Source organism: Ixodes scapularis, unplaced genomic scaffold (genome assembly GCF_016920785.2).
Source record: "Ixodes scapularis isolate PalLabHiFi unplaced genomic scaffold, ASM1692078v2 PGA_scaffold10__122_contigs__length_95168666, whole genome shotgun sequence".
Taxonomy (NCBI): Eukaryota; Metazoa; Arthropoda; class Arachnida; order Ixodida; family Ixodidae; genus Ixodes; species Ixodes scapularis.
Genome location: NW_024609836.1, coordinates 40,881,532 through 40,909,044, shown reverse-complemented (window position 1 = coordinate 40,909,044; position 27,513 = coordinate 40,881,532). Strand labels below are relative to the sequence as shown.

The 27,513-nt window shown below is 49.7% G+C and overlaps 2 protein-coding genes and 2 pseudogenes across 3 annotated transcripts; all 4 read right to left on the bottom strand.

Moving 5' to 3' along the window:
• Positions 1-1,128: 1,128 nt before the first annotated feature.
• Positions 1,129-1,295, bottom strand: LOC115325853 (annotated as a pseudogene).
• Positions 1,296-8,053: 6,758 nt separating this feature from the next.
• Positions 8,054-21,631, bottom strand: LOC115325819 (annotated as a pseudogene).
• LOC115325817 lies at positions 20,403-22,535 on the bottom strand. 2 transcript variants are annotated; one of them, XM_029986518.2, is made up of 2 exons: positions 21,843-22,535; positions 20,403-21,769 (listed from the first exon to the last, which is right to left on the bottom strand). In XM_029986518.2, exons 1-2 carry the CDS (start codon positions 22,458-22,460, stop codon positions 21,707-21,709), a joined length of 681 nt encoding a protein of 226 aa, XP_029842378.2. In that variant the 5' UTR covers positions 22,461-22,535; the 3' UTR covers positions 20,403-21,706. The 2 variants fall into 2 exon arrangements, with proteins under 2 accessions (XP_029842378.2, XP_040069564.1); XM_040213630.1 differs by having other exon boundaries at positions 20,403-21,749.
• Positions 22,536-23,535: 1,000 nt separating this feature from the next.
• On the bottom strand, positions 23,536-25,901 carry LOC120842483. Its single transcript, XM_040213617.1, has 2 exons — positions 24,641-25,901; positions 23,536-24,217 (listed from the first exon to the last, which is right to left on the bottom strand). The coding sequence occupies exons 1-2, from the start codon at positions 25,340-25,342 to the stop codon at positions 24,059-24,061; spliced, it is 861 nt and encodes a 286-aa protein (XP_040069551.1). The 5' UTR covers positions 25,343-25,901; the 3' UTR covers positions 23,536-24,058.
• Positions 25,902-27,513: the final 1,612 nt, after the last annotated feature.

Here is a 27,513-nt window from a genome sequence, read left to right as displayed (position 1 = left end):
CATCAAATGGAAATAAGAAATAGTAATCTTTTTTGGGTGATTGTTTCCTGCCAACGGTTACTTTTATCAACATGGTCCTACACATATTTTTCACGTTTTGTTCTTTTTCTACAGTTGCGAGCGTAGCTGTCTTCACATAAAAATAAAAATAAAAAGAAACTATTTTGCATTGACACAGCTATTTGAAAATAATTACGATCTTTTATATTTAAACTTTTGGCGAGCAATTTTTCTTGCATTATTTTGCCCCCAAAGGGACAGGCACAACAGCGCATGCACTTCGGATCTTCTGCAAGAAAGATGGTCCCTTCCCGTAATGCTTGGACAAAAAATTGCGTACCATTTCGATTCACACGATTACCAGCGACCTCCGCGCTTCCCCGAGCCCCGTCATTCGGCAGCACCATGAGTTGCGGAGTGAACTTTACGACAGTGTGCAAATTGCAATGCGGGACAGTTTGAAGATTTTGGAATTTCTCGCGGGACGCGGGACAGGAGCCCTCAATGCGGGACAGTCCCGCGAGTCGCGGGACGGGTGGTCACCCTAACTACACTTGATCTTAGCCAGAAGGCCGAGAAGCGATACTACACTTGATCTTAGCCAGAAGGCCGAATATCGATACTGCACTTGATCTTAGCCAGAAGGCCTAGAAGCGATCATCTTAAGGCCCGTTCACACTCTTGCGACTGCTTGCGACCTCTTAAACCTGGGTTCCTTAAAACTTCTTAAACCAGCGAACACACTGGCGCCATCTATTGGGAAGCAGTGTAAACTCGGCGGTCCGGCATATTTTTTTTTATTTCTCGTGCAATATCCTTTCTTTTTTGGCTCAAAAAACTTTTGTCAATGTTATAAACAAGCCTTTCTATGGATATTACGCACATTTGACCTCGGAAATCCCGCAAAACCTTCGCTTTTGTGAAATGCAGTTCTAGGGTCACCGCATAGATGGCGCAACAATGTCAGTGTGTCCCCTCATTCTAGAAACATTTAAGAAGTTGTAAGAGATCTCGTCTCTCTCAGTCGTACTCGGTCGCACTCGGTCGCAAAGTGAGAACGGGCCTTTAGCCAAAAGGCCGAGAAGATTATTTACGATCTGACTTGGGAATTCATTATTTTCCTCCAGAGGGGGACGGGCCGTTCCCGGAGGTAGTGCAATACCGGGCCAACCCTGGCGACCTCGAAGCAAGCTCCGGAGGAACACCGTTTACAAAAATAAGTTTAGTATCTTGGACCAATTAGGTCCATATCAGATATTAAGCTGATAAGAACAGATACTGATTAGAAAATTTATTTCCAACACCGTGGACAGGACTATGCAAAAAACGCGCAGAGGATAAGAACAATGTGCACACATATATGCGCGAATCAGTGTCTGCACAGTGTGCAGGTTTTTGCCGCGCCGCCACACGCACAGGCCCGAAGGCGCACCCCCGCGAGGCGTCCCGTCTGCGCGATCACTCACGCGACCGAAGCGTCACCCCAGAACCGCACACCCGCGACCGCGCCCCAACGGCACCGCTCTGAACTCGGGGGCCTAGAGGTTGTCTAGGTACCTGAAGCGGAGTTCAATCCGCGAGTCGCGAACGTTCAGGTACCGGCAGGACCAGCGCCTGAGGAACTCTTGTTCTCCGAGGAAAAACAGTTGTTCCTCGAGGTGTCTCACGAGCTCCCGCCGGAGCCGCCACAGGAGGGGCCAGAGAGCACGCGATCGACGCGCCTGTCCCACCGCGCAACACCGCGGTTCCTCCACAGCACGTACTCAGCCGCGGCGAGGAGGAGGCGGACGAAGACGCCCGGAGGGCATCTCCCACGCAGAAATAAAGGCCTACGCCCAAACCGTGGAAGCTAGTGCGGATGACGCGCCAGAACGTCCGCGCCACAACGCACCTTCACCGCGTTCACATTCGTTTCGCGATTCCCGCAATTTGGGCACTCGTCCGTGTGCGAAACGCCCCAGCGGAGCAGGCGGTCTCTGCTGGGGAGGACGCCCCAGCCATGCTTCCATTCGAAGTCACGTTGGTGCCCCGGGAGATACGAAGTGAGGCGAGACCAGGAGAAAGAGTCTCCGAGCTCCACCTGCGTTGGCGAAATCTGCGGTTCCAGGAGGACCTCGGTGAGACGAGCCGTCGGTGTCTCCACGACGTCCAGCTGGGGTGCGCGCTCTTTCAGACGTTTGAAGAGCTGGATTGCCCTTCGGTAGTCAGACGGCGGGGTTTCGGCACAGGGGCCCGGTGAGCTCGGCGACTCGACTCCCAGGTCTCGCCGGGAGTGTCCCACGAAGTAGAGCACGAGAGATCGGGCTGGGCCGTGCTCATCGCGCAAGATCTTTAGCGTGGTCTTGAGGTGGAGCACTGCGGGCGCGATGTCGACACACGGGAAGCCCCACCCTCCACGCTCGCGCGGGAGGCAGACAACCGGCCGGGTGACGAGCTCCGTCTTCTCTGACCATAAGAAGCTGAAGAGTGCGCTTTTCACTCGTCGGATGAAACGTGAGGTCGGGAGTGCTGCTTGCGCCAGATACCAAAGGCGCCCGCAGAAGACAGAGTGGGCTAGATACCGGCGCTCGGCCAGGGGAAGAGCGTAGGCGCGAGCACGGTCCACTTTCTCCCCGATGTCGCGCGCCAGGCGTGTCCACATGTCCGCCGAGACTCCCGACGAGCGGTAGGCGACACCAAGGATCGTGACCGAAGTTCTTGCCGGGATTGGCGAAGAGAGGTCAGGCGGCCGGTTAACCCACAGCACCGCTCTCTTCTGCTCATTGAGCCTCGCTCCGGAGAGAGACCCGTAGGTCTCGAAGATCCAAAGAGCCGCTCCGAGGTCGTCGGTGTCCCGCAGGTACAGTGTAATGTCGGCGTACGCCGACACCTTCACCTCGCCGTTTCCGGGCAGGGGGAGTCCGCGGACCTGGGGGCTCCTGTTGACGTTGGCTAGGAAGGGCTCCAGGGTAAGGACGAACAGCAGCGGCGAGAGCGGGCAACCCTAGCGGACCCCCCGGGTGACCGGGAAGCTGGCCGTCATGCCGCCGTTTAGACACAGGTCGCTCTTCATGTCACTGTAGAGTGTCTCGAAGAGTCGGACCCCTTTAGGGGGAATACCGAAAGCGGTGAGCACGGCTAGGAGGAACGGGTGCTCCACCCGGTCGAAAGCCTTCGCTTGGTCGAGGGAGGCGATCAGGCCTCTGGCTTGGCGAGCGTTTGTGTACTGCACCACGTCCCTCGTCAGGGATGTCAGGGTCTGAATGCTCCGGCCGACGATCGAGCACGTCTGGCGGGGTGTCACCACGTCCGGGAGCATGCCGTGGAGGCGCTGCGTGATGATCGTCGCTAGCAGCTTGTAGCTCGCGTTGAGGAGCGTGATGGGACGCCCCGCGCCCGGATCGTTGGGGTCTCCTCCCTCCTTAGGCAGAAGAACGATTCGGCCTCGGCGGAACGACTCTGGAAGGCGGTGCTCCGTGAAGAATTCCCGGAGCACGGCACAGATATATTTGCCCAGCACGTCCCAGAAGGTTCGGTAGAATTCGGCGGGAAAACCGTCCGGGCCCGGCGCGGACCCAGTCTTCATTCTTGACAGGGCAAGGAGCACTTCCTCGGGGTTGGGGGGCTCGTGCAGGTGTGCGGCTAGGTCTTCGTTAACTTGCGGGAGGTCGCGCAGGAAGGGGTGCGCCACGAGGGTCGCGCGGTCCGCCGCCGATTCGGTGGTTGCCAGGGCCTGGAAGTGGGCGCTGAAACTGGATACCGACGGTTGGCCTGGTGTTGCTGGCGTGCCTGGGGGTGCCGGCACTGAAAGGACGCGTCGCTCCCGCGCTTCGGTGCGGTGGGCGTAGCGCAGCACTTCGGGATGAGCCGAGGGCCCGACCCGTCCATGGTAGGCTGTGGCTGCATTAGTACAAAGCCGTAGCTGTCGCTGGTAACGGTCGAGGAGCTGCTGCAGGTAGCCCCGCATCAGCGGAGTCCCCGTGCCACCTAGTCGCACAATCCGGATTCGCAGTGAGGTGTCTCGGAGCTGCTCGGAGTGCCGCCGACGCAGGGCACGACCCTCCGCCACGCACGCCACCCGCCAGCTTTCTTGGAGCCGGTCAAAGGTCGTCGGGTCCGGTGCCGCTCCACGAAGGGACCGGCGCAAGGCTTCTCTCAAGCAGTCGCGGCTTGTTTTGTCTCGTAGCAGCCGAGTGTCGAGACGCCAGGTGCGTTGAGAGCTGGCTGCGCTGCTGAAACGGAGTTCTACGAGTACCGGACGGTGGTCGGAGATATACGTAGTGGAAAGAGGGAAGTTCATTGCGCAGCAGGCGGTGACACAGGGGCTCAGAAACTCGGAAGTGTAGCACCTGTCCAGGCGACTGCTCGAGTCTCCTCGTTGCCAGGTATGCTCGAAGGTGGTGCCGTGGAGCAGAGTCCAGCAATCCACTAGGTCGAAGTGCTGCATCAGGCGTATCAGCTCGCCAGCGTTCTACGTGGTGCGTCCGTAGCCTGGGCCCCTGACATCGCGCCGGGAATCGACGACGCAGTTGAAGTCGCCGAGGAGGAGGCAGTGGCGAGCGTCGAGCAGATGGACGTCCAGGCTCTTGAAGAAAGCCGGGGATTGCGAGGGCTGGGCTGGAGCGTACACGCCTACAGCACGAAAGCCCGTGCCTTCCACAGAGAAATCAAAGGCAATGTACCGACCGTCGGTGTCAAAGCGGCACGCGCTGAGACGGAGGAGCGAGCGGTTAAAGATAATGACGTCCACTCCCGAGCTCCGTGTGGTGGCGTATGAAAAGAAACAATCCACCCCATACCGCTGCCTGAAGAAGTCCACGTCGCGCTGCCTGTGGAATTTCGTTTCTTGGAGAAACAGGAGGTCGCAACGGGCGGTTCGGGCGAACTGGAGGACCTCAACTTGTTTGGTCGCACTGCGGAACCCCTGGACATTCAGGGTGAGGACCCGTAGCCGTCCGAAGAGGAGGAAAAGGCGTCACCTGCTCTTCGGTAATCCGAGGGTGTTTCGGACAATGGCTGGCTGCTGGGGCTTCCAGGGGGCGAAGAGAAGTCTTTCTGCAAGCGTTTGAGGCGAGCTGCTGCAGGCGGGATGCCTTGCGGGGTCGCGACCTCGTCGCTGCTGTAAAGGACACGCTTCCCCTCCTCAGCACAACCGTGTCGGCTGCGACTGCGGCTGCGAAGTCTCCGCGGTTCCAGGCTTGCGTTGCGGCGTCGTTCTCGGTCACGCGGTCTTGAGCGGGTTTCCACTCCTTTGGCGGCATCCCCGGTGGTCTCGTGGATGATGAGGCGTTCCTCGTCTGAGCCCTCCGTGAGGTCCAGGGGTTTCCCCAGGATTCTAATCAAGGGGGGGGTGTCCCAATGGCTGGGGGGGGGGGGGGGGAGGCGATGCGAGGCGAGGCTAGATAAAATATAAAACTGTTTCTTTTTTAGCCCACTAGCTAAATTACAGACGTCTATTAACCAAATGCTCATACCCGTAATGTATGTTTCCCTTTCTCTATATATACACCTAAAAGGTGGTGTTTTCTGCTTAATCTGAAAAAAGAATTTTATTTTATTTTTCCCTTTTTTTTAGATTCAAGCGGTGGTGTCCAGGAAAACTAGGGGGGGTCTAGGGAAATCCCTGGTGAGGTCGCTCCAGTTGAGGCTCGGGCTGGACTGAAATTCCGGCGCAGTCGGGGACTCAAGTTGTATAGACCTGTAGCTCTCAAGTTTTGAACGGCGCCCCAGGCGAGAAACATCGGATATTTTTAGGTCGCGTTTCCACTGTGCGTAGCGTCGCGTCCTCTCAAACGCTTTGTTAGTGAGCGTGATGCTATGGCGTGAACCATGACCACACGCCGAGGGAAACCGACAGACGCTAGTTTACGCCCGTGGAGGGTACATGATGGAATGCTGGGACGCCGCTTCACGTCAGCAGTAAATGGTCGCATTTCGCGGACGCTATCAGACGCGCCTCTTTTGTGACAGCGCCCCTGACCGAGAGAAACAGGCCTATCGGCGCTTCATCGGAGCGGGCGCTCGAGGGGAGTGGAACGCTAGGCTTAGCGTCACTCGAAAATTCGGCTGCCGGCACGTTCGAAAGTATGGCTACTGGCGCGTTCGAATCTTCACCTGTGGCCATGGAAGTAGCCGGCGTGGGTTGCGGTGTCGCCGCATCGAGTTCAGGCGAGGTTATCTCGGTGGGCTCGGACGGGGAGGGCACGGTAGAGACGGTGGGGCCGATGGCGGGTGTCAAGGCGGGTGCGTTCGACGCTGCAGGAGCAGGGGTGTCAGGGGGTCCATCCCGAGGGGTCGATGTCAGGCCCGGGAACTCGTCCAGGCTCTGGCCGGCCACGGAGGAGTAGGTACGACGTTGGGTGCAGTCCACCGTCGCGTGGGCCGCCCCGCAACATCCGCAGCCGGCCGCGCACCCGGCGGAGTCGTGGCCGAAAGCGGTGCAGCGGGTGCAGTAGGGCACATTGCAAGCCGCCTTGATGTGGCCCTCTCGCTGGCACCGTCGGCACACGCGTCAGAGGCCGCGGTAGTTAGAGGTGGCCCGATGACCGGAGACGCGGAGGAAATTCGGCACAGGAGTCGACTCTCATCTCCATGCGTATGTAGCGCTTGCCCGTCCGCAGGGTAGGGTGGTCTTGATACACTCCAAAACGGATGTCCAGGACTTTCCCGTAAGGTGCGAGGGCAGCGGCGAGTGCTTCGCTCTTGACGGAGACCGGCAAGAAGAGGCATGTAATGGCTGTTACTTGTGGTCCGACGGGAACGATTGGGACGAGGGTTCCACCGATGCTCAGGGCGCCGGCGTTTACGATGCGGCTCATGGCCGACGACGAGGTGACGGGCAATCGGAAGTTGGTTGCTCCCAGGCGTTGCACAGAAAACAATTCGGCGGTGCCGACAATGCCCGTGGCCGCGTCGAAGATATAATCCACAGACGCGCCCGGCGGGCAGGAGACATCGAAGGTCAGAGCCTTCGTTGGCTGGGGTGGGGACGCTGGGTGCATGACGACGTACCTGAAGCAACCCCGGCCAGAGGCGACCGGTCCGGGGTCGCAGACGAAAAGATGCTACACGTCGAACGATTTCATTCATGTTTTGGGTTTTTTTCGTACAATGATACCGCACAGGATGACGGTGTTTACAGGCCGTTGTGATCATGCATTCACTCATACACAGCTAAGTTAAAAACCCAGTCAACCACCAACTTCTAATGAATGTCCAAAAGATGTATTTTTGGGGTGTTCAACATATCCAATGGATATCCATAATGATCCATCTTACATTCAATGTATGTACCGTGCAGTGCAAAATGGTCCCACAGAAAACGTACCACTAACGTAACATGGATGCTTCTCCTGGACATTCACGACATTTGATAGATATTCAGCTTGATCCCGTGTACGTACCATGTACATACTTGGGACATAAAATGAAAGAAAAACAGCAACCAATTCTTCATTCCAAGGAACCAATGTTTCAAAATCGATTCAGATTTTCTTTAGTGCAACTTGGCCTTAAGAGAACCCGAATCGGTTTTGAAACGTCTGGTCCTTGGAATAAGGAGACATCCATCAAAATAATTATGTTCTAAAACTTACCTCAGCATTACATTCCCCCGTTTCCCACCCTGTCTGGTCAGTCACCCCAATTTATGCAAATGTGCTGTTTGAGCATTTCCATGCAATAAGGTAAAAACGGGCTGCGTTCAGTGCTGCATAAATCAGACTCCCTGGAAAATTTTGTTGTATGCATGGCCTATATATATATACTGTAAACGACCTATTTTTCGCAGGCTCTATATTGCGCGATTTGGGGCAAACTAAATGTATGGCATTTTTCATCATTTGTGGGTGTTAATTTTAACGAGGCGATAGGATCTCAATGTAGCTTCCAATGTGTTTACATTTTACCGAGCCGATTCGAAAAAATGGGGTCCAAGCGAATATTAAGTCGTTTACAGTACCACGATAAATCCTTAAATTGCTGATTATTGATACAATCTAGAAGTGAGACTTGCAACAAAAATGTTGTATTTTGTTTTAAACTTTATTTCACACAAAACAATGAACAAGCCTCAGCCTATTTTTACAAAAAATAAATCTAGATGCACAGTTGTTGCACCACGGAAGGATATTATCTGATTTTCCAAAGTTCTACCGATAGCTTGGCAGTTAGAAAGAATTCGTAGATGATCGTGAGAAAATAGATCGCGTGTCAGATGACTTAGAGTTGGCTTTGCTCTGTCTTGTGACGCGGACTGTTCCTGAAAAAGATAGAAGATATTATGTAGCCACAAATACGGAAGAATGCAACCGATATGCTAACACTATTTTTATTTATTACCAAGTCAATCTAGGGAAAACTGCTTCAAATCAATTTTTCAATAATATTTATACCTGCAGTTTTTTTTAGTTCTAAACCAAACAAGGCATAAATTGCTAGTGAAACCTCCCGACACTCGTCCCTAGAAATATCCTCAAAACAAATTAAACATCATAATTTCCCACTTTTAGAAAGTCACATTTTTGTGAGTAATGTTCGTTTCACAAAATAAAAATCATCAAAATTTTGTCTGGTAACGCCACCTTACCTTTTGAGATGCACGGTGCCTAGCAGGAGCATGGCGGAGCTAATCCTTAATAACCGACTCCACGGTGCAGTCTTGGCACTTATTGCAGCTCCGGACTGCACCTGATAAAAAAAACAGCAAAACAGAACACTGCTATGCATGATGGACTCGTTGGATGTGAACATAGCTAACCACGTAAGTTAAGGGCTTAGCATATGCAAGTTGTTGCACACTTTTATAGATCGTGTTCCATGGGAAATCATTTGCGGTACTTTTCTGGACAATACTTACTGACGACGCCCTTGGCAAGGTGGAGCTTGCAAAATGAAAACTTCTCCTTGCGTCCCTGCCAGAAAAACTTGCAGGCCAGCTGGTCGGTGAACAAACTCCTCGTGACTCGTCTTGTGCAGGAGGCGACCCCAGACCCCCCAGCGTCGGCGAGTTGTTGGACCTAAAAAAAAAAAGATACGTTGAAATAGCAGCTATTTAACAAAAGTGCTACAGTATATAGCAGACATTTAACAAAAATGCTACAGTATATAGCAGACATTTAACAAAACTATTACACTATATAGGTAATTTTTTTTCCTTGGATTGGGACTTTTACTAGTATAGAGTGGGCCAAAGACACCACGCATCAGTGGCAGTCTGCAGACAGCTATGAAGTGCCCCAGTGCATTTTTCTTTGAAAGGCACATATGGTTGCATAACTATTAAAGTATGTGCACTCAGCTAGCAGGGACAATATTTATTTGAAAATACCTTATATTAGAATCAGTGCCGGCAAGCAATTCCGCAAAGCAACTTATAAAAAGAAACATGAAAACAAATCTGGTTTCTTCCCAAGCTTTTTTTCGGGACTGCGAGCCTTGTTCAAAGTTGCTGAATGAGAGATGTCCTCGTGGAAGCGAAAAGTAGAGATTCTGCTTGCCAAGGTTTTCTTGATTTCCCCTTGAATTGTGGAATCATATGTTTTCAGGCTCGAAACATCATAGAAGGGACTGCTGACAAGTAGTTCTAGATTTTTCACTAGTTCACCTCATGTCTGTCGCACCGTGAGAGCCCGTAACAATTCTCCTTGCTGCTGCTGAACGATGCGGAGTACTGTGAGCCGATTGACAATCTCTCGCTGAAATTCTAGAGAGTAAAGGTGAACATTATGCTAAGAGAAAATTCAAATTATGTCTAGTCCAGCTTCTAATCTTATTAGAGAGAAGGCATGTAATTCACCAGGTTAACCATATCCTCCTTGAAAACAAGTCAGGCCGCAGACATTAATGGAGTTAATTAGGCATTCTGTGCATTTTTATGAACTAAGCCAGTGCAAGGGAATTTCTATGAAACATTATCTACGTTTATAGATTACCAACCTTTCATTGATTATTACTCATATGAAAGTAAGTTAATTAGAAAATAAAAATCAACTATTAATGTGTGCTAAAGACATGAATAATGCTGCTAAACTGTGAAACACTAATTACTTAATCAATTACTTTCTGGTGGTAGCAGCTTTCTGGATGCGGAAAGCATTTGCTGATCTTCATTTCCGTGTCGATCGGTAGGCAGCTGAACTGTAAGAACAAAGCATTGATATCACATTAACTCCAAAACAATTCCTATGCAAGTTTATGGATTATCGGCCTTCTAACACATATTACTTATTTCAAGATAAAATCTTGTTCATAAACATAAATGCCACTAATCGATTTGAGCAAGATATATGAAGAGTTATGCTTCTGCTCGTGAAAATCCACATTGCTTGACAATCAATTACCTTCAGGTTGGAGCAACTTCCTGGATGTGGATGGCCCAGGCTGAGCAAGATTAACATTACGAAAAGAGTGTTACTTGAACACCGAAACAATTCTTATGCATTTTTATGAATTCACTGTATTCTAACATAGTACAGGGTGTCACAAAAGAAAATTTACACGGTCTTTTTTACCGCAAAAATAAACTAGGCATCGCCGAACGCTCATTCTCCGCCCAAAGGTAGATCTAGAGGTCACAACCAGATGCCAAAGTTTCAGCCCGGTCCGATAACTTAATCAAAAGTTATAAGTGATTTTCTGAAAAGTTCAATGGGAAAATGGAGCCCATTTTTGCCTGTTTTCGGTTTCTGGTGCCATAGAGCCCCATGTGTTTGAAAACTCCGTCGGCCGCCATTTTCCCATTGAAAGTTTCAGAAAACCACTTATAACTTTTGATTAAGTTATCGGATCGGGCTGAAACTTTGGCATCTGGTTGTGACCTCTAGCTCTACCTTTGGGCGGAGAATGAGCGTTCGCCGATGCCTAGTTTATTTTTGCGGTAAAAAAGACCGTGTAAATTTTCTTTTGTGACACCCTGTAGTTATCAGTGCTCATTTCGAAATAAAATCTTGTGAGAATTCAATGATTGACTGTATACAAGATATATGAAAAGTGACGCTTCAATTTGCAAAAATTCTTAAAACATCAGTCAGTTCATAATCAATTGCCTTCTGATTGTATCAACTTCTCGGATGTGGACAGCTTAGGCTGGTGTCCATTTCCTTGTCGGTGGGCAGCTACCTTAACTGTAAGAAAAGAGTGTTACCGTCACATTTAACACCAAAACAGTGAATTGATTCTTATAGATACCTCATAGATGAAGAACCGGCTTGATGGATGGATACCTCGTATAAATATATTCTCACTATAACTAATGCACTCTATGGCTGTCATGGGAACCACATACAAACGTTTCCTCCTTCCTTTTTGATTTCTCCTTTAAACATGTATTATACACTCCCAGTGCCAACAAGCTACAATTTATTATTTCGTCATTACTTTGATGATGCTCTTCTGCGTGTGGCCTCGCCCCCCTTTCGACACTGCAGTCCTCAGTCATTTCAGTGCTGCGGTCCTCCTCTGGCGAACAAAATACACGAGTAACTTTGTTCTCTCTGTCTGCTCATTAGCACAATTACATGAATATTGTACTACAGGACAACGCGAGAAAAAGGTGAGCTGAATTAATAAGAAGTCCGACATCCAGTTTCTTCACAGTGGCAGTTTCTACGAAGCTTGCTGATTGCCCACATAGCTTTTAAAACCAACATAGTACTCTCCAGTATTGGTACATGGACCACGTTTAGCATGCCACTTTCTGCAGAAATTAAAAGCCTGGGAAAAAGGATTTTAGGATTATCTTTCATTTTTCTGAATGTACTATGGGAAGTAATGCTTACCAAACGAGGATTCCGACCAGACTTCCAAATCTAGCGAAAATTGGCAGAACAATTGCAAAGGTTATTATAATTGTTATAGAAATATACAGGGTGAAACAAGGAGACGGTAGGCTCTTTAAATCGACCGGAAAATTCGGTTTCTTAACCTATCGCGCTACGACTTTGTGCAGCGTTGCCCACAGATGGTGCATATTTTTTTTGTAAAATTGTCAAAGAGCGAACTTACCTGAGGAAAAAGTAAAGAAAGAAAAAGGCTTAGCTCCTATGGAAACTCAGCGACGCCACCGGTCTTCAAACAACACGGCGCCGTTTCGCACGGGACACAAGAGATGGCGCAACGAACGCCGCCAACGAACGAGCATACGGCGCCGAGAGCCGGCGTATTTAGCAGACAAGGAACTGCAGTTCCTCGTTGTTACTGCGCCTGTTTTTGTTTCTGCGACTGTCGCCGCCTGCGGAACGCGCGTCGCTTTTGAGTCGAGAAGATCATCTGCTAAAGACGGTGGCTCTCGGCGCCGTATGCTCGTTCGTTGGCGGCGTTCGTTGCGCCATCTCTTGTGTCCCGTGCGAAACGGCGCCATGTTGTTTGAAGACCGGTGGCGTCGCTGAGTTTCCATAGGAGCTAAGCCTTTTTCTTTCTTTACTTTTTCCTCAGGTAAGTTCGCTCTTTGCAAATTTTACAAAAAAAAAAATGCACCATCTGTGGGCAACGCTGCACAAAGTCGTAGCGCGATAGCTTAAGAAACCAAATTTCCCGGTCGATTTAAAGAGCCTATACCGTCTCCTTGTTTCACCCAGTATATTTATATATGTACCTATGACGAATCTATATTTATTGTTAATAAGCTGCCTTCCTTAGCCGTTGAAAACGTGGAGTTTAATGTGCGCACTAATAGACTTCATTGCACTTACCGCCGCAGTCGTTTGCTTGCGATCCTTGAAAACTACACGGCACAATTGGCGGTCCTGTTGAGTCTTCCATGTCGCTGACGTAGCGAGTCGGCTTTTGGATTTTTCTCTTTTTCCCATCTTCTGAAGACTCCAGGTCCGATCTGTACTCAGATAGTTCCAGCTTCCGCCGACCATCCTCATCTCTCTAAAAAGATCAGAAAACCAGTGAAGTGTCATTCTGTTTGGATGCAAACTTCCTTGCAAGTGGTGAAGCAAGTACACGAGAAGTGGTATTCTCGTGATAGAGTTTAAAACATTTTAAATTTTCTCAATAGTGTGTGATATACAATTTAATATTTTTTATGTAACAATTACCTGTACTTACTAAATGTTCCTTTTACTTGAACAGTGAATGAAATCCAGTCCTTGCCAGGTTCTGGTCCCTTTTTGATTAGTGAGGTTTTGTTTCCAGGACCAGGAGGCCAGAAGCACTTATCACCATTAATCCAACATTTTGGCACAAGCTCTACTAATTTTTCTTCAGTGAAGTACACTATGCAATACCGCCTCTGAAACAGAAGCATAATGAGGTTAAATAGTGCATAATATATAGTGAAATGCACCAAATGAACCATGCAAGCAAAAAAGGGTTAAAGAACCACTACTTTGAAGTTGGAACAATGCTAGGCTTTGAATGAAATATGACACAAAGGAAACCCTTACATACAAAGAAGGGGGCAAGGCTGAATAAAAGTTTCCCAACTTAATGAACAGTAAAAGCATGTTGAAAAGAAGGCTGCGCCACATGGCAGGACTCACTTTCACTTCGACTGCAGGGCAAGCTGGAAGTAAATGACAGATGTAATTTCGGCGTTTCTAATTTACTACAGTGGGAAATATGGTCAGCCTGCCAAGGAATAGATTGCAAAACATTATATGTAATAAAAAAAGAAATGAAGCCCTACAGCACAAACATGTGCAAACAGCTTGTTGAGCCTCTTAATGTTCATGTAGTGTGTAAAAGAGGCATCACAACATACTGGTTGTGATAAGGAAGCTTGATGAGCTTCTTTACATTGTCGAGACGCCAGAGCTGTATAGTGGACGGCTTTGAAACAACACAGATGCCAAGTCTTGTAGAATCTAACGGATAGGTGTAAAGGGCCTTCTTCTCACAGAATTTCTTTCCAGTAATACAAGGTAGACTATCAGACACCTTGAAAGCAAAGTTTTCGATGAGCACAATGTCTTCGTCAATTTGTCAGCAGCAGTCGGACTTTTTCAAACTCAGCGTGAAATCTGCGAACTTAGCCATGGTGTATTCTGGTGGCCTGGAACCAGGGGGCAAGCTTCCACCTTCGTGAGCATGAAGCAGCTTAAAGGATGTGTCTTTTGGGGGGTTCTGTGTGTGCTGTTGATTTTCCTCTAGCCTGTTGTACAGCTGATTTAGTGAGCAGCCAGGCCTACGCAGCATTCTCTTGATTGCCTGCATGTTGTTTTCAAATGCGAACGCTGAGAACGAGTCCAATGTGCCGTGCAAGCGAGCATCTGATGGCAGATGCAAAAGGCAATGAACATTGTAGGAGACGTCATCTTCACCATACAGCGCTGCAAATCCTTTCACAGAATGCTGTAAACGTGTCTCGGCATACCCAGCCTGTAGCTGACACGGTGAAGGTGTGCTCAAGATGGTGACTGCAACATGCAAGGTTAGAAAGTTCTCGTAAACTCTCCTTGCCAGTGTTTCTTTGAGGATCACTGGACCAGTCTAATGAACAAACAGCCGGAACTCTGTGGCCTTCCAGTGGTCCTTGTCGTCAAGTCTCCTAGGCTTGCGTACAAACTCCGCAGGCACATGAGTCGCAAATGAAAGGCTTTTTTCGAACACTTCTTGTCGCTGTGAGGGACCAAGTCGAACCGCTAGTGGTCCAGAGAGCCACAAGTTGACAAGCTTCCTCGTCACTCCCAGATACACCAGGTGCACGGGGTCAAGAGGCACACACTTTATGCAGTCAATAGGGAGGTTAACACTGATGTCCCAAGGTGGTGGTCACTGTCCACCTGACTTCTAAATCAATGGTCTGTCCTAGGTGTTGCCACTGTGGTAGGAAAGTGCATTTTAGCACCGAAACTGCCCTCGACAGTACATTTCGGACACCCAGAATAGCCGGTATGCCCCTTTTTTTTAAAGATAAATGCTCGAGCAGGGGCATCGCATATAATGCCTTTGACTGTTACACTGGTAGTTTTGCCCGAGACAGAAGTACCTTTGTCTAGGACCTCTTTCAGCTCAGCAACTAGTGGCTCTAAGAAGCTATTAGCACAGCCAGGCTTGGAGTGCCCAACAAATGCTCGAACAAGGAAAGGTGCATCTTGTTTGGTGGATCTAGCGTCCTGAACCAAACACTGGATCGGCCACAATTGTTCCTTCGAGCTTTTCGATAGCGGCAGCCCATCTACGTTCAGCGAAATGGTCACAGACTGAGGCGAGGGAAGTCTCCGGAGAAGAATACGCTTCAAGCCAGAAACAATGCCAAAGTGGCAATACTGGCCGGGAGGTAGTGAAGTTATCCCTGTTACTTTTGCTGTATTATGAGGGGTGTGGAGCAAGGTTCTAGCGTCTGAGGGTAGATCTGAAAAACAATGGTGCGATTTTAAAAGGCCCAGAAGTGATGTCAGTGACATCTGTGTAACTCCCTGTTCAACAGCCCATTTAGCCAGGAGAGAGGCAAACCCCTCAGGCGTGTCTGAAACTTCCTCTCCACTTGTTCCTCCTTCCCTGCCGACAGCAGTCTCAATGATAATTTCGGAAGACGAAATAAATACTCGCCTCCAAGTCGGCACCTCGAGGCAGCTCGGCAAACTCCTCGTGGTCGTAGCGAGAGTGGCAAATGCTCTCTGTGGTTTCATCTGCACTGTCCGAACTCGCTGTATTCAGAACGCGCAAACGGGAGGAATTCCCAGCTCCACTTTCACACGATAAGTGTCCAGAGTCCGAAGTTGTAGGGGATAAAATGTTACTTGACGTTCCCGGCAGAGCAAAGTGTTCAAACAGAGCGTTGACCTCCTGGTTAGCTCTTTTTCTTATGCGTCTTTTTGAGATGGCTTTAGGTATAACTAGTCAACTGAAATACTACTTAAGACTCGTTTATGCGAAGCACGGGGCACTGTTTTATGCCACACATAAGGTAAAGGAGTGGAACATTCTGTGCGCACGGCTACAACAGCGGTAAGAGCTCCGTCGATTGAGCTTTCTATACGTCAGAATTCACAAACTCGAAATGTGAGGGATAAAATCGCATGCGCACCGTGAGCTGCACTCACTTGTGACCCTTTGCAGACGGGGCCGAGTATCGGATACAAAACAGCGTCTTTGCGCCCAATGCCACAAGCAGAGAATTCCGAAACTACACACAGCAAACACAAACAAACCAAAACGAAGCAAGCGAAGTGCGAAGTGGCATTCGTGGGGGGCCCGGTCAAGCCGCGCGGGAATCTGCCGTTGGCGTCACGTGGTAAGTGCGCTGTAGTTGCCTGACGTGTTCGGCGCTTTGATATGTCTGGTTTCGGTTTCAAATAATCAAGTTCCCGCGTTTTCTCGGTCGTACAGAAGTACGCATTGCAGTTAATTACAGGCGTGTCGTAAAATAACTTTTTAGCGCAAAAATAAAGAAACAACGTGGGTCTATAATTTTAGCGCCAAGCTCATATTGAAACCGAGCTGTCGCCCTCGCTACTGTTCGCGCGCGGAAAAAAAAAATATATATATATGGGTGGTTTCACCTCAAATCGTGCAGGCAAAAAAGGTCGAATTTTTAATTTCGACGAAAAAAATATATGTTATGGCGCCGTTTCTAAAACCGCAGTCGCCACATATCGCAAGCACGTCAGATTTTTCGTTCTCGACTTATGAATTTTTAAAGAGGCCGCGGCGAAAAGCAGGGTTTTTCACACTCGCCGTGGGTCGGATGTTTCGCTTGATCTCCCGCCTTGAATTTTCAGTCCACATTATATTATATTTTTTAAAGCACTCTGTGGACATATTTAAAAGGCTCCAATACCATGAAATAATTTTAGGCGTTTTGCTTTTTTTCTGTAAAAATGTCAAAAACGCCTCCTCGGTCAATTGTTGACGAACTTTGACAATTAATTACTGGCGATCTACTTGGGTTACACCAATATTTTTTATGTCCACGGAGAGCCCTAAACACGCTCTTTATATGTATTATAAAATGACTCGGCTGTATAAAATATCTTTTGCGTTACATTTACGTTAATATTATGCACAAACCAAAAAGTACCATTTTTGAAATTGATTTTCTCAAAAAACCCATTTTTTATATTTTTTATTTTTGTTCAAATGTAGATATGATAGTTGTCTACACGAAAATCAAGCCTAGAAAGTGTATATTTTGTTTGTATGTTTTATATTTAGGCCTCAATATCGGAAAAAAGACGTCTTTGTTTTGCAAGACCTAAGTCAGACATAGCGACACATGCGTCTCTATGAATTGTGAAAAAGTTTTCTTGAATTTTCTTCTGCATTTTGTAATCAATTGTAAACGGATTTTATGGTATTGAATATTTATGTATGTTTTGATAAGAGCTGGAACCAGGAGATACATATCTAACCAAATCAGCAGGCCTAGTAGACTTTCAATAACCAAAAGGCACAGACGTTGTATTGTTTCGATTTATAAACCTTTCACAGTAAACTAGCACGACTAGCTATTAGCTGTCATATTACTAAGACAAAGAAAGTCACCATATCGTCGATATATTATTTACAATTCTTTCCGAAACCAAACACTGGGGGTTTGTTCACCGCACATCGCACAGGTCACCAGGGAATGTCCTTTCACTTCCGTAATACACAAAAGTGGTGACACAGAAACGGTCCGAAACACACAGAGAGTGTGTCATGGAAAGGGGTAGGAAATAAAAATAAATAAATCGGAATTAAATTGCCCAACTCCGATCTTAACGAAAATTGCGTTAAAAAAAATAAAGTATTTAGGTTCGAGCGGTGGCAAGGCGATAGGTCCACGCCTGGTGGAGAGTCAGACAAAGAAGTCGACGGCACGTAAAGGTAAAACAAACAAAAAAATCAAAAATTTAATAAAGACGAGAAAACTCAGCCGCACATGGCAAGAACAAAAACCAACTCCTCCGGGCATTCCCTAAACGGGACGTAACCAAATGCGTGCGAACACGCTCTCTACATCACCGCCAGGCAGCTACGCCATGACGAAATAAACCCAACAACTGAACAGTGCTAACAAACGGTTAGTAAGAAAACATTGAAAAAAAAAAAAACGTTCAGAAAAAACCGCACCCGAGAAACAAAGTTCAGCGGGGCGAAGAAACACACACGAGCCGGCCCCACGACATTGAAGTATGGCAGGATGACGACGTCCAGATGATGCTCGAATCTGTTCCTCCCTCTATTACGCACATCCACGACGGCTGTGCGGAACAGTGGCTGTGCGAAAGAAAGTGAGGAATAGATTCGAGCAGGCGATGCGCGAGAAGGTAACCGAGACTATGCTTCAACCTTTCTGCTTAGCCTTGCACGCTGCCGAGTGGGTATCGCATTCTGTGCAAATAAAAATTATTATTATTATTATTTATATCGGGAGAGGAGCTTTCGAGGTAGTTTCTGCAGTTACTCAAACTTTCTCTTTCCCCTTCCCTTTTTCAAAAGAACACGTCAGACGGCGCTAACTTTTCATCTCGGCAGAAGCCCACTCTTCACAAACGGTTATAGTTGACAAGGAGGCTGACTTCGACCCAACTAGTCTCCGGGCAGAGTACAAACACAAGTATATTTACCAACACGCTCGTTTTAATGTCAATCTCCGGGCTTTGCTGTTTCCAAAAGAGATAACCCTTTATAAGGACAGAACGAGCGGGTTGGTGGGGATAATTAAACTTAAACAGTCCCTTCTCGTTTTCTTCGTCAAGTTTAATAGATAACCCTTCGGTGCTATCGGACCTCCCCGGAGAGAGAGAGAGAGAGCACGGCCGTTTCAAGGTAAGGATAGGGCGCTCGAAGCTAGGGCAAACAGGCAGTATCGTTTCACGCATGCACGGATGGCTGGTTTCAAATTTCCCCACATCCCTAACGAAACCGGCCCATCTTCGTGTGTGCGTCTGCGGGATTTCTGTCCCGCGCCGCCTGTTTTAGCGCGCACGCGGCGTTGTTTTGGCTGGCAGAACAGTTGTTGACCGTCGATATTGTAAGGCCGTGGTGTCCTCATCCTTTCAGGCAACGATTCCTTTGCTTTCCCTTGTGCAATACTCTGACTGACTGCTCCTGGGTGGCTGTCACTGTTCGCCGTGTCAACGACACAATCGTACCATTTCACTCCTCGTGACACAGGGTGCGCTGCTCGCTTTACTGTCACGGGCCGTCCTATCTAACACAACGAGCGCGAATAGTCGTGGTCATCTGCTGGCTCCGAAAGGGCGGGACGTTCATGCAGGTCAATGAGGGCCCCGAATAAATACGACGTCTACCGACTCCTACACGTAAAAAATTAACGACACCTGCTGGTCTGTTAAGAAGTGTTGCTTTCTCTTTTTGGAACTCCTCCGATGTAGCTTGCCGCCTATAATAAAATTTAAATAATCAATAAATATAACAGGGTGGAAATACTGTATTTCATTTTTATGTGGGAACGTTGAAAAAAAGAAAAAAACTATTTCCAAGCTTGTGAAGACGCGCAATTCGCAAGTCTATTTCGAGCCGTAAAAACACGTTTTTGTACGATATTTATGCTTAAATATAGAACATACAAACAAAATATACACTTTCTCGGCTTAATTTTCACGTAGAAAACTATCACATCTACATTTTAACAAAAAATGAAAAAAAATAAAAAATGGGTTTTTTGAGAAAATCAATTTCAAAAATGGTACTTTTTGGTTTTCACATAATATTAACGTAAACGTAACAAAAAAATATTTCATACAGCCGAGTTATTTTATAATACATATAAAGAACGTGTTTTGGGCTCTCCGTAGACATAACAATTATCGATGTAACCCAAGTAGATCGCCAGTAATTAATTGTCAAACTTCGTCAACAATTGACCGAGGGGGCGTTTTTGACATTTTTACAAAACAAAAGCAAAACGAATAAAATTATTTTATGGTATTGGAGCCTTTTAAATGTGTCCACAGAGTGCTTGAAAAAAGATAATATAATGTGGACTGAAAATCCAGGGCGGGAGATCAAGCGAAACATCCGACCCACGACGGGTGTGAAAAACACTGCTTTTCGCCGCGGCCTCTTTAAACATTCATAAGTCGAGAACAAAAAATCCGACGAACTTGCGGTTTGTGGCGACTGCGTTTTTAGAAACGGCGCCATAACATATATTTTTTTCATCGAAATTAAAAATTCGACCCTTTTTGCCTGCACGATTTGAGATGAAACCACCCATATATATATATATATATGTGTGTGTGTGTGTGTAGGCCTGTAGGGCCTCTCGTGCCCCCGCGCAGTTACACAGCAGGAACTTGTGCTATGGTGGTGACGTAATCCCAGTAACACAAGCAGACGAAATTGCCGCTATAACGAGTCTGGCGCAGCAAATATTGCTCTAGATTTTTTTCCCCCAAATAATTTATTTTATGACTGGCCTGTAACATTATTTCTTCTTATTTTAATGTCGTTTTTAAATTACAATTTCGATTGGCAGCAATAAATAGTGAAAACAAACACTGACAAAAGCAGCGGAGTAGCTGCTCACTGTCATAAAAATAACTATGGGTTGTAACCTTTGTCGTCGCAGCGCTGGCGCGCGGTGTGTAACGCGGCGAATTGAAAATATATTTTGCAGCATCTATTCTGTCCGACAACGTCCGCTGCCGGACGCCCCGACAATAAATCATAGCAACGTATATGTAAACCAACCAAAATATTGTTTGTGTCGTTCGCTGCATGATGCCCACACTTAGCGACAAGGGTTTTACTCGGATAAGGTCACTATTTACACACATTTAGAGAAGAAAAAAACATTTTGAACCCATTTATGCGTCTTTAATACGGGTGATATATCACATATCAGGCCTTGAAAGAAGAGCACAGACTACAGCATTTCGCCACACGTCTATACTACGTCCATAGAATGTACCTATGTGTTATCTTTGAAAGTCCTTTCAGTACGTCTAGGTGACGTCTTTTGGACGTTCGTTGTGCTCAATGTCGAATATGTATAATCAATATGACGTCCTCTGTACACTCCATCTGGATATAGACGTCTGGATCAAGCTGGTATATCTAATGGATGTCGGTGGTTGACTGGGAAAAGGAGTTACACCATCATCAGCCTTATCTATGTTTACAGTGACGAAATACACAAGAAATTAAACAATCACTATAAGAAAAAAAAGGAAATGGGGTCATGCACTACATTATACAATACTACTTGTCTTCTTATACCTAAACAATACTATAGGCAAAAAAAATTAAAGAAAAGTGCCTTAATTAACATGCATCTTCTTTCTTCCTGCTTCGTTCCTGGTTCCGGTCTTCGCGTGGGTCCTGCGATGTGGGCCGCGCGGATGTCCCTGGAGGCCCGGATGGTGTCGCTGGCGGCCATCTGCTTCATCCTCTTGAGGTAGGACCTGGAACAGAGTTTTTTGAGGAAGCGATCGTTGGCAGGGCCCCAGCTGCCCAGGGCCCCAACCACCACCGCCTCTACTGTAACCCGTTGGTACCGCCGCCGCAGCTGGTCGATCACGAGGCGGTACTTCCCTTCTGTGGTCCTCCTCGCCTGGACCAGGGCCTCCTTCCGGTTTTCGAAGGGTATGCAGGCGTCCACCACCACTGCCTCCTCGCCACACACCAGCACCAGGTCAGGTCGGAGCTGCGTGTCCCCCACCGCTGCGTTCTCTGAAACGAGAGTGAAGCGGCCAGCACTTGCCTTCTTCACACGCTCGACGACATTGTTGCGGCGCTGGGACTGCCGCATGCAGTGGTTGAAGACGTGCGGCAGGGTCTCGCTGGCGAAGCCACAACGCCTGCACCGTTGGTCGCTGCCACGCCTCTACAGTTGGGCGCCGTTAAAGGGGAGCAGGTTGAGACGAGCCCTGTGAAATAAAACGCCAGTCTGCAAAGCGGGTGTACAAACCCGTCCGGATGAAGTTGGAACCTGCAGGGTTGGCGGCGACGCATTCCATTACCTTCCCCTGGTTGGGCAGTGCATGGAGCCTGGCATCTTTCAGCTGGGCTAGCTGGAATAGGAGAGAATGCATCACCTTCAATCGCCCTCGAGGGGTGATTACTTGGCTCCCGACCGTGATGCTTGCTCCCCCCGGTCCCAGCTCCCAGGCTACGTTGAGTCGCCCCGACGCCTTCCTCCCTTCCATCCAGACGCTTCGCAGCTGCGTTGCGTGCATCCGGAAATCTCCCTCGTTGTGGCCCGACAGGTAGAGCCCCGCGTCGGGCAGGTCGCAGTCTCGCCGCAGCCTCGCCTTCACAATGCCCATCAGATCGTCCAGAGCCATCGGGGGAACCTCCGGCTCCCGCGAGGTCAGCAGCTTGAACACAGAGTCCACCCGGCAGACGTCGCTCGTCTCTGCCGCGCAGGGGATCCCGCAGGCCCCGGCCCTGCTGCTGTCGTAGATGTAGTCATTTGATGCTCCAGGTGGTAGGTACAGAGTCCGCTTGATCAGTGGCCAGAGGGCCTCGTCCAGTCTGGCCCACTCAGTCTTGCCAACGGTCCCCGTCCTCATCAGGTGGTGGAGCGCCGGGTAGAGGAACGTCTTGATGGCGTCGAGCCTTTGCCATGGGGCCAGCATGGAGCCTAGGATCTGGTGCCCAGGTGGATGGCTGCGTCCACGTCCGATCCGTCTTGCAGGATGTTGAACCCGACTGGCCTGCCGAGGTGGGCGAAGGCCTCAAAGTCCCTGATGACAGGGATAGGGGTGCCATTCACAAGGAATTGGCTGCCCCTGAGTCCCACAGGCGAGCAGCCGCTCAAGTACAGACTGCGACACTTGGCAGCGTTGAGGGATAGGCCCAGCCGCCCAGCTTCCTCCTCGATCAGGTTGATGCTTGCCTGCAGGCTCGCCGGGTCCCGAGCCAAGGGGGTCAGGTTGTCCGCGTAGGCGAGTATGCAGTGGTCTGCAGTTGTGCCCTACACCTTCCGGACGACGGGGTCCAAGACCAAATTGAAAAGCAATCCACTCAATAGACAGCCCTGTCGTATGCCGCAGCGCATCGGGATGGGGTCCGTGCAGTTGTCGTTGGTCACAACGCTGCTGCTGCTCTCGTAGTACATGTCCTGGACCAGCTCTGCGAAGGCCTCGCCTGCACCCACTCCGCGCACCGCATCCACGATGGCATTGTGGGAGACGCAGCCAAACGCATTGCTGAAATACAGGAATGCTGCGCAGAGATCCCCGCTGGTGGTCCCCGCTGCCCTTCACCTCCCTGCACCGCCCTGATGACCGGAACGAGAACCAGGTTTAACAGCAGCCCACTCAGTGGGCAGCCCTGACCGATCCCGGATGAGATGTTGATGGGCTCCGTGATGCCCGCCTCACCGACGATGGATGTCGTGTTGCCGCTGTACAGGTCCTCCACTATGGAGGCGAATGCCTCCCCTCACCCAGCTCCCCGGACCGCGTCGACGAGGACATTGTGGGCGACCGACCCGAAGGCGTTGGCGTAGTCAAGGAAGGCCACACAAAGGTCTCCACCGCCCGTCCGGGCCGCATCCAAGCGCTCCTGCAGCAAGAAGTTGTGTTCAAACACTCTGTCGTGTGGCACGAATTCTTTCTGGCACCGTGACAGGACGCGGTGCTCAGACAGCCACTGCTGCAGACGAGCCGCAAAGCATCCGGCGTAGAGCTTTGCGACTGTGCATCCGAGGGAGATTGGGCGTCAGTTGGCGGGGTATTGCCGATCTCCCTTCTTGTAGATGAGAATCGTCCTCGACTCCCTCCAGGTGTCTGGCACGCGGCGATGACGTAGGCAGATGTTGAATGCCGCCGCAAGGAAGGAGGCCTCGGGATCGACAGTTCGCCAGTGTTGGTAAGTCAAGCGGTCGCCCCCGGGTGCCGTACTCTCGCAGCGCCGCAGGCGGGTCGCCACCCCGTCGTCGGTGACGGCAGCCATGGATATCTCGCCTGCTGCTGGCACCCGGGCCATGAGGAGGTCCGTGTCAACCTCCCTAGGGGCCCATGTGGTGGTAATGTGGGCCTGGAGCTCGTCCAGTGGGACTGGACACTGCGTGGAGGGACCCTCGACGATGAGTCTCACTGCCCGACGGCGATTGCGGCGGTACAGGGACTGGATCTGCTGTGGGCAGTTGGGACTGACTTCACGGCGAGGCCTTTCTCCAGATGTTACGGAGGGGAGCTTCACGGCTGTCGTCACTGCCTCAATTGCATCCTTAAGAGTGGTGGTGAAGCTGCTCCACCCTGCAGGAGACACAGGTTCCCCGAGTAGCTAGCCTTCTCAATTGCCTTGTGTGTTCCTGGAGTATGCAGGAATCGTCGATCGGTTCCCACTCTGTCGAGGTGCCGGTAGGGTCCTCGTCGTGCGTGATGTCACCGATCTCGGTCATGCTGCCGGCTTCAGTTTGGTCGGTGGGGGTCGAACTCTCAGGTGTGCTTGTCGGGTCTCGGACCCCGGTGCTGGTGGGGACGTCCTCGTGGGCGACGTTGGCCTCTATGGTTGCATCACCAGCCTGTGTTTGGACGTTGGCAGTTGGGCTCCCTGGTGTGCTTGTGTGGTCTCGGTCCCTGATTTCGAGAAGTACCTTTTCCTGAGCAACCTCGGCTGCCTTGGGGCCACTGCTCTCTACGGCAGGTTCGTGGGCAGTGGGGCCCAGTGATGTGTCAGGGGGGTCCGGGTCTTGTGATGTGTCCTGGGACATGGTGGTGATGCTTGTCGATTCAGCAGGCGGAGCTTTGGCCTCCAGTCGCTGCTCAGGGCCAGTGTCCAGCAGCGCCATGGGTGTGGGCTGCCTGTTTGACTCCGGAGTCGACGCCACAGGGTCCGGCATGCTTGAACATGCAGGTCCGGGGATTGGTGCTCTTGTATGTGCCAGGCTCATGTGGGTGCCCAGCATCGGGGTGTTGCAGGCGGCTAGTGTTGCAGGCGGTCGCTGCGCCTCTTCCATGGGGAGGGTGCTTGCCTGGGAGCTGGCTGCTCGCATTTGCTTCGCCTCCTCCTTGGTGTGCCACTGCAAGTGGTTGTGTAGGCCTTTTCTGGAGGGGAAGGAGTGCGGACATCTGGTGCATTGGTGCCGCTGCTGAGTGGGTGCAGCAGCAGCTCTGCCATTCGCCAGGCATGGGTGCGATGTCGGCCTTGTCCCCAGCGTGGCCCCACACAAGGTGCAGAGGTTGACCGTGCGGCGAATGCGCATGCCGGGGTCTCCCTCGAGGTGCCGCTGCAGTGATTGTCGTTTGGCAGTCCAGGCAGCCGCAGTGTAAGCAGCTGAGCAGCCTTCCTCTGGGCACTTGAAGACGTGTGGAGCCGGGAAGGAGACGAAAAGCGTATCTACATCCCGGCGCGGCTGCTGACCTTCACTGAGCGCCGATTGGGGTGGGGCTGGGGGGTTCGATGCCCTTGGCGTCGGAGGCGATGGCACCGGGATGCCACTGCTGCGTCTCCTCGTTCCCAATGTCCGGTCGGGCGGCACCGTTGGACTGCAGGCTGTGGGGTCTGCCATGGTGGGGCAGGTCCCCCATCCAGCTCCTGGTTGACCAGATAGGTCCCGGCGGCAGGTCTCAGGGGCAGGTCCCAGGGGCACTTTGATCTTAGCCAAAAGGCCGAGAAGCGATACTACACTTGATCTTAGCCAGAAGGCCGAGAAGCGATACTATACTCCGTTTCACCTTACGTTGGACCCCGAGCCAAAGCTACGGACCGCCAGAGCCAATCAAGCGCATGTTTAGAAGTGACGTCAGCTTGCTCCCTCAAGCGCGTATGAGCGGTATCAGTGCGCGGGTTGCAATGGCGCCGGCAGGAAGGTTTAGGCGGGCTCACTGGGTATGAACCGATCGCATCTGCTGTTTTCGATTAGCATACCTGACTTTGTGTAATGTTCTTCGCTTATTACGGAACGCTGGAGCATTCTGGAGTTGTGAGATCGACGCGCGACGGTTTCGTCGCCCGTGTGGGATAGGCTTACGCAGATAGCTTTACCCGTCGAGCAGAAGCAGGGTCCGCAGAAGCCTTTCGCTTTACTTGTGGCACACAGAAACCCGTCTACACGTTTTAAGTCACTCAACAATTCAGGTAAGCGGTAACAATCGAACCTTGACTTGCTCTTGCTTACTTGGAAGTTCGCCGCATACTCCTGCTCGCATGCAGAACGCACAAGCCAGGGTTTTATAAATCGGTAAATAAAAGTGAAAGAGCAAGCAAAGTGAGTGTTTTAATTTGTAGTTTTTGCTGCAAAACCGTGCGTGCGTTTAACCAGAACTCCTAATGTGACTGCCACGACGTAGGGGGAACGTTCATCAACACTATAGCTCTCGGAGAGCGAGTGACGAATTACGCACGGCGGTATGAAGCTATTATGTTTCTTTTCTCCAATTCCGCAAAAACCATGCGGGATCGACGAATAAATCTCCGCTTCACGGCGCAACCAGACATGTTGTCAATGGATGTTTTCTGTTCCATTCACTACGATGGCCTACCAGCTTGTCCGTCGTGATCCCGGTGAACACAGCCTCCTGAATCCATGAACGTTTTCGAGACGGACGGCACCAACGTGCGAAGGCCCCTTGAGCTTCGAACTGTGCGAATTCGCACCTAGCGATGTTGGCCCCTATTACTGTAGTAAACGTTCAGCTCAACTTGGCGCGCCTCTTTTCCAAACGAGGTTTTAGAAAATGTCATCTGGAAGCGAGCTGGTGATGGAAGTACCGGCGCCTTTGACGGAGACATGCTTGACAGTGTGCTTGACGATGCCGCAGCCATTACGCAAACAACGACAATTTGTCACGTGACATCCTAAACTTGGGCAAAAAGTATTTGTAAAGTTGAAATGAGTGCTTCCAATAAACATTTATCAGAGTTTTACAGAGAGTACAATAACTGTTAAGTAAAAAAACTTCACTTTGGAAGAAACACTTCTTTAAGATCACGTCACGAAAGGGAAAGCAAACTTGAACCAAGCGCATGAAGAAACAAACACAACGGCAGCGTTGCCAACTAAAATTTTAATTTCTCCGGACATGCTACCTAATTGTGTATTAAATATCACGTTTGAAAGCTCTTCTTGGATACAAAAGTTGTTTTTGTGTTGATGGTGCACGACAAAAAAATATTAAACTAAGGCTAAAGTATAGACCGTTCCATTAGGGTCATAGCAGAGAGGGTAAAAGAGAAAAAAATGCACTCCCCCTCTCACCTCGCATCTCGTCCGCTCCGCCGAGTGGGCTGTAGCTAGCGTCCGGCTGGCGTGCAAACTGTTTAAAATCGCGTCATTTTGGAACTTTCAAGCGCAGATGCGCAGATTTTGGTATGCCAGTTGTCGTGTAATATTATGCTAGATAAAAAGACTTACAGGGTCCAATTGCGCTGTTACCTGCGTGCAAATAAAAAAAAAAAAAAACAGGGAAAACTATGTCAGATTGGCCGGTCTCTTTGGCGAAGAGTAAATCCGGTTGCTGTACCTTTTTTACTATACAAAAGTTCGTACTGGTGTGGGCCTTTAGCGACCATGAGTGGAAGTCTGAAATAATAATTAAACCTGCTCTCCTGCCGCAATACAAGCAGTAGTTGAGGGTAGTACTGCCGGCTGACTCAACTGCTATTTAAATAATGGAAAAAATATATGCCAGTTGATCATTTAGCAAAATAGAACAACAGAGAGCTTTAGGATAATTTTGG

Excerpts from the sequence above, each read along its gene's own strand:
- LOC115325817 (XM_029986518.2), bottom strand. The coding sequence starts at position 22,460 with ATGCTGGCCCCATGGCAAAGGCTCGACGCCATCAAGACGTTCCTCTAC. Across the intron at positions 21,770-21,842 it reads CACTGCCCAACCAGGGGAAG|ACTGGCGTTTTATTTCACAG; the intron begins GTAATGGAATGC and ends CCCGCTTTGCAG.
- LOC120842483 (XM_040213617.1), bottom strand. The coding sequence starts at position 25,342 with ATGGCAGACCCCACAGCCTGCAGTCCAACGGTGCCGCCCGACCGGACA. Across the intron at positions 24,218-24,640 it reads TGGCGTCGACTCCGGAGTCA|GACATCACGCACGACGAGGA; the intron begins AACAGGCAGCCC and ends ACCGAGATCGGT.